The sequence below is a fragment of the Oenanthe melanoleuca genome, chromosome 22 (assembly GCF_029582105.1).
Source record: "Oenanthe melanoleuca isolate GR-GAL-2019-014 chromosome 22, OMel1.0, whole genome shotgun sequence".
NCBI lineage: Eukaryota > Metazoa > Chordata > Aves > Passeriformes > Muscicapidae > Oenanthe > Oenanthe melanoleuca.
The window spans coordinates 4,890,260-4,902,369 of NC_079355.1; the positions used below are offsets into that span (position 1 = coordinate 4,890,260).

At 52.7% G+C, this 12,110-nt stretch overlaps 2 protein-coding genes across 2 annotated transcripts; one reads left to right on the forward strand and one right to left on the reverse strand.

Moving 5' to 3' along the window:
• The first annotated feature begins 32 nt into the window (after window positions 1-32).
• Window positions 33-7,408, forward strand: LOC130262032 (set1/Ash2 histone methyltransferase complex subunit ASH2). The gene is made up of 14 exons (XM_056508784.1): window positions 33-176; window positions 841-929; window positions 1,237-1,331; window positions 1,419-1,514; window positions 1,741-1,836; window positions 2,032-2,107; window positions 3,939-4,032; window positions 4,674-4,891; window positions 5,053-5,220; window positions 5,306-5,499; window positions 5,831-5,923; window positions 6,045-6,143; window positions 6,445-6,504; window positions 6,877-7,408. Exons 1-14 carry the CDS (start codon window positions 58-60, stop codon window positions 6,982-6,984), a joined length of 1,605 nt encoding a protein of 534 aa, XP_056364759.1. The 5' UTR covers window positions 33-57; the 3' UTR covers window positions 6,985-7,408.
• Window positions 7,409-7,433: 25 nt separating this feature from the next.
• On the reverse strand, window positions 7,434-11,307 carry LOC130262033 (steroidogenic acute regulatory protein, mitochondrial). Its single transcript, XM_056508785.1, has 7 exons — window positions 11,154-11,307; window positions 10,426-10,539; window positions 10,089-10,216; window positions 9,850-10,008; window positions 9,236-9,420; window positions 8,414-8,507; window positions 7,434-8,190 (listed from the first exon to the last, which is right to left on the reverse strand). The coding sequence occupies exons 1-7, from the start codon at window positions 11,215-11,217 to the stop codon at window positions 8,083-8,085; spliced, it is 852 nt and encodes a 283-aa protein (XP_056364760.1). The 5' UTR covers window positions 11,218-11,307; the 3' UTR covers window positions 7,434-8,082.
• Between the last annotated feature and the right edge of the window lie 803 nt (window positions 11,308-12,110).

The following is a 12,110-nucleotide window of genomic DNA, read 5'->3' on the forward strand; positions in this document are numbered from 1 at the left end:
GTTTGATTCCTGGCCCTGCTGCTGTTCCAGGACGCTGCTGGGGACGGTGCTGAGGCCATGGACGTGCAGGGGGGCTCGGGGGACGAGGAGAACGCACGGCAGCTGGGCGAGATCGAGCTGCAGTGTGGGATCTGCACCAAGTGGTTCACAGCTGACACCTTCGGCATCGACACCACGTGCGTGATGGGGTGGGATGGGATGGGATGGGATGGCTGCCAGGGCCAGCACGGGGCTCTGCCAGCAGAGCTGGAGTGTTTGGAGTCTGAGCTCCCAAGGACCTGTGCATGTCCTTGGACACTTGGGTGTTGTGTAAATAAATCTTTGTGCATGATAAAAGCACCTCCAGGAAATATCACTGAGTCTGTAGGATGATTGTGGTTTTAGAGAGGAAAGGAATAATTGGGTTTTAACCTGGAATAATTAGTTTCTTAGCCCAGTGTAGTAAAGAATAATGGATTTTCTTTCACTCCAAGAAGGACACTGAGGGGCTGGAGCGTGTGCAGGGAAGGGAATGGAGCGGGGGCAGGGGCTGAGGGAGCTGGGAAAGGGGCTTAGTCTGGAGAAAAGGAGGCTCAGGGGGAAATTCTGGCTCTGCACAACTCCCTGACAGGAGGGCACAGCTGGGGGGGTCGGGCTCTGCTCCAGGAACAGGGACAGGACAAGGGGAGGTGCCCAGGGAACTGCTGGATGTGGCACTCAGTGCCCTGGGCTGGGGACAAGGTGGGGATCAGGCACAGCTTGGATTCAATGGTCTCAGAGATTCTTTCCAGCCTCAAACATTCTGGGATTCTTGAACCTAATTACACTGCACCCAGCCCTAACAAAGCTGCTTTTTCCTAGGTCCTGTCTGCCCTTCATGACCAACTACAGCTTCCACTGCAACGTGTGCCACCACAGTGGGAACACCTACTTCCTGAGGAAACAAGCGAGTGAGTGTGGGAAAGGCACCTTGGGAGGGCTTCTGTGCAGCATCTCCTGGAGGGCTGGTTTTGTCTGAAGTCAGTGGGTGGGCTCTGCTGAGACTTTTGGAAAGTGACTCAAAATCCCATATTAACAACCATGTGTGGCTTCTAAAAATGTTTTGCTGCTAATTTATGAAGGTGATGTAACTGGTTCAGCAAGGATTGAGTCAGGACAGAATTTGGAAGGTTTTGCAGTTTCTCAGGGTCACTTGTGCAGGGGTGTCTGATCTTCCCACCAGGTGTGATTGTAACCCTGGGGTGTTTTGTTTCTCAGATCTCAAGGAAATGTGCCTTAGTGCTCTGGCCAACCTCACATGGCAGTCGAGGACACAAGATGAGCACCCCAAAACCATGTTCTCCAAGGATAAGGTTTGGCTGTTTGGGAACCACCGTGGGCCCACATCAGTGATGGTGGCAGTGAGGAGGAGCTCACCCAAATGTTTTCTGTTCTTACAGGATATTATCCCTTTTATTGATAAATACTGGGAGTGTATGACAACACGGCAGAGGCCTGGGAAAATGACTTGGCCCAATAATATTGTCAAAACCATGGTAAGAATTGAGGGTAAATCTGTGGAAGAATTCCCACAGATTTTGGGTTTCTGACATCAGTGTGTGCTGAGAGCTGGGCTTGGAGCTACAGGGTGAAGGTGCTGATGCTTCTTAGACAGTTGATTTACCTAGCACATTAATATGTGTAGGAACTACTGGGGTTTAAACCATACTAAATAAATTTGTTACGATTTGACCCTGTGTAACTAAAATTCCTCTGTTTTAGTGCAAAGAAAGAGACGTGTTCTTGGTGAAAGAGCATCCAGACCCAGGCAGTAAAGACCCAGAGGAAGATTACCCCAAATTTGGGCTTCTAGACCAGGTATGTGCAGGGAGACAGGGGGAAGGTGAGTAGCTGGGAGGGGGTTGGGGTCCCTCTAGTGCCTTTCTGCTCAGCCAAGGGGCAGATCTGCTTTGAGCCTGTATTGTGCCAGCCCCAGCCCCTGGAGTGCCCTGCTCAGGCTTGGAGTGTTCCCTTGGGCCAAGTGTGTACAGCAGATTATTTGCTCTCTTGCAGGATCTTGCCAATATTGGTCCAGCCTATGACAATCAGAAGCAGAACAACGCTGTGTCCACGAGTGGAAGCTTAAATGGCAAGTTCTGTACTCAGGAGGGATTTGGCTGTTTGGGACTAAGCTGCATTTCCCAGTCTGGGCATCTGTGCAGTTAAACTGTCCTGTGAACTGAGCTTGTGCTTATGCTCAGAACAGTCTCACTGTGCCTTTCTATGGAAAGATTAACTTTGTATCTTGGAAAGGTTCAGCTGTTTCTTTACTGTGACCAGATAGGTCAAGATGCTCACTGAAAGCTGAGCTTGTCACTTTGCTCTTAGAATGGTTTTAAATTATGTCCTTGAGTTATTCAGATTTCCTGTTTCCCATCTTGCTGAGGGTACTCAGGGCAGCCTTGCTGCAGTAAATGAACTGGTAATAGATTTATATATTGATAGTCTTTATTAAACACATCCCAGTAGTACAGCCGGGAGGTGTTTGGGTCTTTTTGAAGCAGGTTATAGATACCTCAGCTGTGTTGTTGCCATGTCATGCACTGGTTGTTTTTTATCTCATTTCTGGGAGACTGACAAATGTGTGGTGCCAATTCTGTTCTTGCAGGTGGAGCCTCTCTGGGAGGTGAATATTTACCTTTCAGCTTCTAAAACTTAAGTATTGCTGTTTGCAAAGCTTTTCTTGCTCGATTCTCTTAGAAGCCAAAGTCAATCAAAAATGAAAGCGTGCCCTGATGTGATTGCAGTTGGACTTCAATACAAACCAGCAATCCCATTCTTCAATTTTAGTAGTTAAAAGCTTTTAATTGCTATATTCTGCCCTATGTGACTGATCTAAAGGTTTTGTTCATTTGTTTTACACTTATATTTATTTTTATTCTGTATCAATTGACTTGCTGTGGTCATTTCAACGCTTAAAAATTGGTTTGAAATTTACAGCACCATGGTTCAGGCAAGTAATTATTGACAAACTGGAGAGCCTGAATGTTTGTCTGCACTGAGATCAGCGAGTGCAGCTGGATCAGGTCATGTTTGTGCAGAATATGGCATTCCCTGGATGGTTTGGACCCCTTACACTGTAAGGGAGTGCTGGTAATGGAAGAGCTGACTGGATTTTTAGTTACCACACCAATGTGGTTCATGAAGGTGTTTATCTCCAGTACATGAAATTTCCATACTTTTCCTTCTAAATCAGCAGTGATGTCTTTGGAAATAGCAGGGTGATAAAATGCATCTATGATTTAATTTATTAAAACATGCTGATATCAGTTTGATTAAATTTGACATGTAACTTTTTCTAACCTACAGTTTTATAACTAAGTACTGAGTTCAAACTGGTTTGCTGCTCAATCATAGAACTGATTTCAGCAGTACTGAAGAGAAACACCTCTTGCTTTTCATTTTTCCTCAGTTTAGGTGTATTTTGTTTTGTAGATGGAAATTGAGCATTGAGTGCTTATTGCTGGTTGGTGTCAGTGTTCCTGCAGCACAGGGTCACTGGCTTGGTGGCTGTGCTGTAGGGTGGGTTTCTGCTGCTTGTGCAGAAATAGATTTGGGCTGTGACTGGAATCTCCATTCATAGTAATAATAATAATAGTAATATAATAATAACAATGATGATGATAATAATGCCCCTGAAGTGTTTCCCAGTGCTGCTGCTTGTAAATCTTCTGATGAGAGAAAATATTTTTAATTCTCATCTGAAAAGCTCAGATTGAGCTTGTTTTGCTGCTCAATCTCCTTTAGCTTCTGCTCCAAATTCAGGCTCATTGGCAGCAGAGCCTGGTTCATATTAACTGTGGGCAGAGGCACCTGAGCCCACGAGCTGGTTGTGGTTTGGCTGCTCTGCCCCTGTGGCCCTGGCGATTCCTGGGTGCAGGTGGGAGCAGCAGCTGCTGAGCCCTGCTCTGTGTGCCCAGGGGGAATGGCTGCAGGGGGCAGCGGGAAGGGCCGAGGGGCCAAGCGCAAGCAGCAGGACGGAGGGACCACGGGCACAGCCAAGAAAACCCGGAGGTGAGAGCAGAGCTGCCACCAGGGGTGGGGGTGGGAATGGGTGCAGGGATGGATGTGAGAATGGATGTGGGGATGGGTGTGGGGATGGGCATGAGGATTGCTGTGGGAGTGGGCTCGGGGATGGGTGTGAGAGTGGGCACGGGGATGGGTGTGGGGATGGGCATGAGGATTGCTGTGGGAGTGGGCTCGGGGAGGGGTGTGAGAGTGGGCACGGGGATGGGTGTGGGGATGAGCTCGGGGACTGGTGTGGGAGTGGGCACAGGGATGGGTGTGGGGATGGGCACAGGGACAGGTGGGGGGTGGGCATGGGGACGGGTGGGGGGTGGGCATGGTGATTGCTGCGGGAATGGGCACAGGGACGGGCGTGGGAATGGGCACAGGGATTGGTACCAGTCAGGGACAGACAGATGCCCTGAGCTGCCTCCCAGCTGTCTCTGCCCTGGGTGGGTGTCTGGGTCACTCCAGAGCCCTGTGATGTCACTGATGATTCACGGATGACTGAGTCATAGGCTGTAAATGGTTTTTGCGGTGGATGACTGCTCACGCAGACAGGAGTGTGCAGCCCCTGAGCACACCCTGCAGGGTGTCCTGGGGTGACCCATGGCAGCCCCTGGAGGTGCCAGCGGGGTTCTGTGTTTCAGTGACCCGCTGTTCTCGGCTCAGCGCCTGCCCCCCCACGGGTACCCCCTGGAGCACCCCTTCAACAAGGACGGCTATCGCTACATCCTGGCCGAGCCTGACCCCCACGCACCCGACCCTGAAAAGCTGGAGCTGGACTGCTGGGCAGGAAAACCCATTCCAGGGGATCTGTACAGAGCCTGCCTGTACGAGCGAGTCCTGCTGGCGCTGCACGACCGAGGTACAGAGCTCTGTGATCTGTGCAGGCTGGGTTCCCTCCCAGGCTCCTCGGGAACCTCTCCTTACACTCAGACATGTGCCAGGTGCCGCTGCTCTCAGAGTGCAGAGGGTGAATCCACCATGTTAAACAGCACAGGTAAGTGCTGCTGTGCTCCCCTGCAGCTCCCCAGCTGAAGATCTCTGACGACAGGCTGACTGTGGTTGGTGAGAAGGGCTATTCCATGGTGCGAGCCTCGCACGGCGTGCGCAAGGGAGCCTGGTACTTCGAGATCTCCATGGATGAGATGCCTCCAGACACAGCTGCCAGATTAGGCTGGTCACAGCCCTTGGGTAAGTAATTTTACTGAACATTTCTTGGTTACGCATTTCTCCTGCTACACTCCCTGTGTTCACTGCGGAGTGTTTGTTTCCACAGGGAACCTCCAGGCCCCTCTGGGGTACGACAAGTTCAGTTACTCCTGGCGCAGCAAAAAGGGAACCAAGTTTCACCAGTCCATAGGGAAACACTACTCCTCTGGCTATGGACAGGGTGATGTCCTGGGGTTTTACATCAGCCTTCCAGAGGATACTGAGACGGCCAAGTCCCTGCCTGACACCTACAAAGACAAGGTGAGGTGCAAGTTCACTGTTGGATTAAGCACTGGCAGGTGGGAAACTGGAAAACCTCACTCGTGCCCCTTTTCGTGCATCCTTCCCATCCTGCCCCTCAGTACCTACGTGGTTCGTGGGGGAAAGGCCCAAAGTGTTGGTCTCAAGAAAGCAAAAAACTCCTGGATGGGATTGCCCACATCTCCTTTCACCTTCCCCTCCTGGCTCTGAAATCTCTGAGCTGTGGGAATCCCTGACCACAGGTACTCTGACAGCAGGCACGCCTGGCCCTGAGCAGGGCAGGTGACAGATTTTCAGGGCTTGTTCCTGACATTGTTTGCTGCTGTTTCAGGCTTTGATCAAATTCAAAAGCTACTTGTACTTTGAAGAGAAGGATTTTGTGGACAAAGCAGAGAAGAGCCTAAAGCAAGCCCCTGGAAGCCAGGTGAGTTGTTGCTGTCACTTCAGCACGTGCCTGGCCTGAGTGAAGGGGAGCAGGGATTAATCTTGTCAGGGTTGCTGTGTCCTGACAGCCACCACCAGTGGGAAATCTCTTCATTTTTCAGATCATATTCTTCAAGAATGGTGTCAGCCAAGGAGTTGCCTTTAAGGACATCTTTGAGGGGGTATATTTTCCTGCTATTTCTCTGTACAAAGGCTGCACGGTAAGTGGGGTCTGTGAAAGGGAATTCCTAAATCCATCAGTTTTAGTAATTCACAAAGTGGGGGAACTCCAGGAGTGTTCCAGGTGAAAAGGAAAGGTGGGAATCATTTTAGTGACTCTGGAACAATCCTGCTGTTCATGTGTGTAATGAGATAATCAAATTGCTGAAGTAACATCAGCAATGTTTGTTCCTGTGGGCTTGCATGGGGTGTGGGGAGGCTCAGGAGTAGGAGGGGATGAGGATGGAGGACTAAAGAAATGTTCCTGGATTTTCAGATTTAATAAAAATGTATGTTTCACAGGTTTCTATAAACTTTGGGCCATATTTCAAGTATCCACCAAGAGACATCACTTACCATCCTGTAAGTAAAACTGAGCTTCTCCTCCCATTTGAGAGCCTCACTGTTTAAATCAAAGATGTTTTGGTGTGATTCATACCACACCTGTACCTGTCCTTCAGTCCCAGTACCTGGATAGTGTAGCCAGAAGGATTGTGCTTAAAAATATGTAAGGGCAGATATTCAAATAATTCACTGAGTTTTAATTAAAGAATGGGTGCTGTTACCTTGTTCCTCTTGACAGATTGTTGCCTGTGTTGGCCTCATTTGTCAGTAAGGGGGCTGAATTGTTGTTCAAGGAAACCCTGGGAGTTTTCCCCCTGCCATTACAAACAGCCCTGGGCTGTGTGGTCACTCCTGGTGCAGGAGTGGAGCTAACTGTGCTTCCCTCTGCAGATGAGTGACATGGGCTGGGGGGCCGTGGTGGAGCACACGCTGGCTGATGTCCTGTACCACGTGGAGACAGAGGTGGATGGCAGGAGGAGCCCACCCTGGGAGCCATAAACCCCCAACACCATGGATTTATTGCAGAGGAACATCCATCTCTGTCTCTCTGATCAGCCAAGGAGCCAACAGGCCAAGCTGGATGCAGCCTCTGGCTGGCAGGTGTTGTGTGTTCACACCTCCCCCTGCCCGGCACTTCTGGGCTGTTTTGTGCTAATTTGGGGCCTCTCTGGGAGCCCCCAGGACCAGTAGGGTGTCACTCACTGGAGAAGGGGGTGCTGAACACCCAGGGTTCAGCTGGACCTGCCAGCTGTGGGTGCAGGGACCCCTGTGCCCATCTGTGTCTGGCTGATGGTAACAGCAGCTGCCAGCCAGGACGGCTCTGTTGGCTGCATGGAAGACTGAAATTTGGGCTTCTGTCCAAACTGTATTTTTTCCCCCCCACAGACTGGAAACCAGTTTAAAAATAAAGGCTTTAACTCTTCTTTTTATTTTTTTTTTTTTTTTTTGTCTTATAAATTGTTACAAGTGACATTTAAACTCAAAGTAGCTACACTTGAGCTGAAGATCTCCTGTGCACGGAGTTACATGGGGCCTCCTGCTAATGGTCATCATTGCAGAGCTTTGGGTGAATAAATAATTTGATGCTTCTTATGTGTTGGAATGGGAAAAAATAAATTACAGCTGCTTTGAGGGGGAGAGGAAACAAAATTAAGTGAGTGCTGTGTTTGAGTTTTGGGAGAGTAAAATTTGAGGTTCAATCAGGCTTGTGTTTGCCTCACTGAGGTTGTACCTTCCCAGTCTGCTATCTCCCAGACCTTTAATTGTAGACAGCACTAATTAAAGCTTTATTCATTGAAAGTAATTAGGGAGGGTGGAGTTGGCTGCCTGGGCCAGCAGGTGCTCAGTTAAGCAACTGCAGGAATTAAATGTTTGGTCCTGCACTTACACAATGAGCTTCAATGAATAACCTTTATATTTATTGATTGTAACTACGCAGTAATTAGTGGAGTCTGCTATTAAAGGCCTTGGTTAATTGAAGTGACAAGATCCCACACTGTGCCCCTGAAGGAAACCCAGTAGGGCGTGGTCAGTGGGGTGTGGTCATTAGGGTGTGGTCATTAGGGTTGGTCAGCCGCAATGGTCAGCAGGGCATGGTCAGCAGGTCACAGGCACCGGCCGGGCCAGGCGCTGCCGCAGGTGTTTGGCGAAGTCCACCTGTGTCTGGGACAGCACCTGGTTGATGATGGACTTGGGCAGCCACCCCTGGGAAGGAGCAGAGACAGCCTGTGAGCAGAACTGCCCCCCACCACAGCCCCGGGCTCCCAGTGTGAGCAGAACTGCCTCCCCACAGCCCCGGGCTCCCAGTGTGAGCAGAACTGCCTCCCCACAGCCCCGGGCTCCCAGTGTGAGCAGAACTGCCTCCCCACAGCCCCGGGCTCCCAGTGTGAGCAGAACTGCCTCCCCCCGCCGCCCCCAGCCCAGGTACCTTGAGGTCGATGCTGAGCAGCCAGGTGAGCCTGGTCTGGGAGGGGCTGCCGGGCAGCGGGCGAAGGACCATGCAGGTGGGACCATTCTCAGCCCTGGTGATGGGGAGAGACCCAGCTCAGACCCAAACCTGGACTTTTCAGCCTCAAAAATGCACTTTGGAGTTTGGGGTTCCTGCAGCAGCTCCTGCTGCCCATAGAAACAACGACTCAACCTGTAGTAAAACCCTTGTGCCCTGTGGGAATCTCCCTGCACACACAGAGCTGCCCCCAGCAGTACCTGATGTACCCTCCTGCACACACAGAGCTGCCCCCAGCAGTACCTGATGAAGCCCTGCACACACAGAGCTGCTCCCAGCAGTACCTGATGAAGCCCTGCACACACAGAGCTGCCCCCAGCAGCACCTGATGAACCCTCCTGCACACACAGAACTGCCCCCAGCAGTACCTGATGAAGCCCTGCACACACAGAGCTGCTCCCAGCAGTACCTGATGAAGCCCTCCTGCACACACAGAGCTGCCCCCAGCAGTACCTGATGAAGCCCTGCACACACAGAGCTGCTCCCAGCAGTACCTGATGAAGCCCTGCACACACAGAGCTGCTCCCAGCAGTACCTGATGAAGCCCTGCACACACAGAGCTGCTCCCAGCAGTACCTGATGAACCCCTGCACACACAGAACTGCCCCCAGCAGTACCTGATGAACCCTCCTGCACACACAGAGCTGCCCCCAGCAGTACCTGATGAACCCTCCTGCACACACAGAGCTGCCCCCAGCAGTACCTGATGTACCCCTGCACACACAGAACTGCCCCCAGCAGTACCTGATGAAGCCCTCCTGCTCGGGCATGGCCCCGTAGGTCGTGGACATCCCAGCCAGCACGCAAGTGGAGCCCCGCCTCTTGGCGCACCGCACGCTCACAAAGTCCCGCGGCCCCACGATGTTCCCGGGGGTGGCGGCCGCCTTCTCGTGGGTGATCACCGTGTCCTTCCCTATCTTCTCCAGAATCTGCAGTTTGGAATTAAAGCTTCAATTTGAAGTGTTTACTGCAAGCACAGCTAGAGCTGTGAGGTTACCAGGTGTTCAGATACAGGGTTTGACAAAATTTGGTTTTTTACAGTGACAGTAATTCCAAATACTTCTCACCCCCAGGTGCAGAACTGTTTTCAGTTCCTGAGTGAAAAGCTATTCCCTTAAGGCTTCTCTGATTCCTTGTGCCTTGGGGCTATTTCTTCCCCAGATCAGCCCCCATTCCCAGTAGAACTGGCTGCTCCTTGCAGGAAAGTGCCTTTCCTGCAGAATTAGTCACATAGAAACTGCTCCAGAATCTCCTCTGCTGCAGCAGAAACACAGATACTGCAAAAACTCCTCTACATCTGCAGCAGGAAATGGAGAGGACACAGGCTGACTGTGACAGGTCTGACACACATTTCCTACCCTGACTTCTTTGACGTTGGGGTTCCAGTCTCCCATCTGCTCCATGTTGTCCACCAGCTCTCCGTACACCGTGTCCAGGGGCTGGTCCACCACCACCTCCAGCCGGAACACCTTCCCCACGTCTGGCAGCACCTTGCTCAGCACTTTATCTCCGTTACCCTGGGGAGGGGGTGGCAGAATTATCACCAGAGCTGCTCACAGGAGGGCTGCAAGGCAGCACCACAGGGCACAGCACCCACCGCCACTGTCTCCGTCTTCCAATCGTCCTGGTCCTCCAGGATTCTGAGGGATTTCTGCAGGGCTTCCTCTCCTTGCTTGATATAAGACATTTCCATCTCACTGAAGGGTTTCTCCTCCAGCCTTGAGCCTGCCAGCACCAGACAAAGGCAGGGCTGAGTGCGAGAACAGTGTAATGTGCCAGATGAGCTTTATCTACACCGAAAACCCTTCTCTGTGCCCAGGGGATGGGATTAAACCCAGTTAGTTCCTACTCTGCCTTTGGTTCAGCAGGAGCACAGCCCACCCTCAGGCAGGTTTTTCCCAGCAGGAAGAACAGACCCCTCAGGGGTCACTTACTGAGCAAGGAGCTTCTCCTGCGCACCTGGTGGATCCAGGTGCTGGGTCCTGGGCTGTGGCTGGCGAGCCTGCTCAGCTCCTGGCTGATGGCCACAGCAGCTTGTCTCCTCAGCCCTGGGGGAGAGAGAGAGAGCACGTCACCCACTGGCACCACACTGCCCGGGCCTTGCCCTTAAACTGGGCTTTTCCTCAATTTAGACACACAGCATGGAAAAGTCCCTGCCTGTCACCATCTCGGAGACCCTGCAGGCACAGGGAGAGCTGGCTGCCATCACACTGCCCTGGCATGGCTGTCCTAAGCAATCCTGAGCTTGGCTCCAGCTCTGAGCCACGCAGCAGTAAAAAAACCCAAGGAGCATCGTGCAGGTGCCAGGAAAGGGCATGGAAATGAAGCACAGGGGTACAAAACCCTCCCAGCCAGAGGGAGTGGGACCCAGAGCTGGTCACAGCACCGTGAGCCCTGTGACAGGTCTGGTGGCAAAAAGGGTTTCAGGGACAGTAAATTCCAGACTCCAACATGCTACAGAGAGGGGAGAACATCCCTGAGGCCCCATCCACAACTCTGAAGAGTTTAGAAAGAAAAAGGATCCTTTCTAGAGCCTGTGACTCAACAGCAGCTTCTCTAATAAACTTTTGTCCAAAACTCTCACTCAGAGAGAGTCCTCAAGCTCCAGACAGCCGGGCAGGGGCTGCTCCAGCCTCGTCCTGTCCCGGACAGCCGGACTCACCAGTCATGTTGCGCAGGTGGCGGTAGGAGATGGCAGCGCAGAGCTTGGACGTGGCTGGCAGCATCTCTGTGCGGGCTCGGAGCCGTGGGCTGGGCAGTGGCTGCGGTGGCTGCAGGGGTGGCTTGGTGTCCGTCCGTCCGTTCACGCCGAGCGCTGCTCTGCCCCTGCCCCGCCGTGCACGGCCTTAAGTAGCCGGGGCTGAAGGATTCTGCCCCGTCAGCCGGGAGATAAGAGCCGTCACTGCGGGCCGGGCCAAGGCCAGCGCGGCTCCGCACGCATCTGCTGGGCCGCGGGCAGCGCACGGGGCTGGGAGCGTGCGGGGCCGGGCGGGACCCGGGCTACGGGTACGGTACAGCCACGGGAACACCACGGGTACAGCCACAGCCCCGAGGGGCAGGGGACGCCGAGCCCTGAGCCCCCCGAGCAGCTCCTGCCGTGCCCTGCGGGGATCCCTCGCCAGGGAACATCAGCTGTGACAGATACCGGATCATCGCAGCGTCACACCATCGTTAAGGCTGGAAAAGACCTCCAAGGTCATGGAGTCCAGCCTTTGTTGGGTGATAGTGGATAATCAGGGATAACGACACCATCTCCCAGCACAGCCATGGTGGAATAACCAGCCAGGCCGAGCCTCTGCAAACGCTGTGCACAAGAACCAGGACCGCCCGTGGAACGCTGAATATCAAACACTTTGGGCTGCTGAGCCCGAGCCCCCCTATTCCCCAGGCCCTGTTATCTGCCCCAGCAGTGCAGTGATAACACTCAAGGCTGAAATGACATTTCTGGGATGAATTACGGCCTGGAGAGCAGCACTCCCAAGAACCTGTGAATTACAGCTGCTTCCTTTGACGTCAGCCCCTGCACCCTCCTGCAGGGAGCCTGACCTTCCTCCCCATTTCATCAGCTTGGCCCAGGGGGAGGTCACCCCCTGACTGAGCCCTTGGTCCCCCCTGCCTG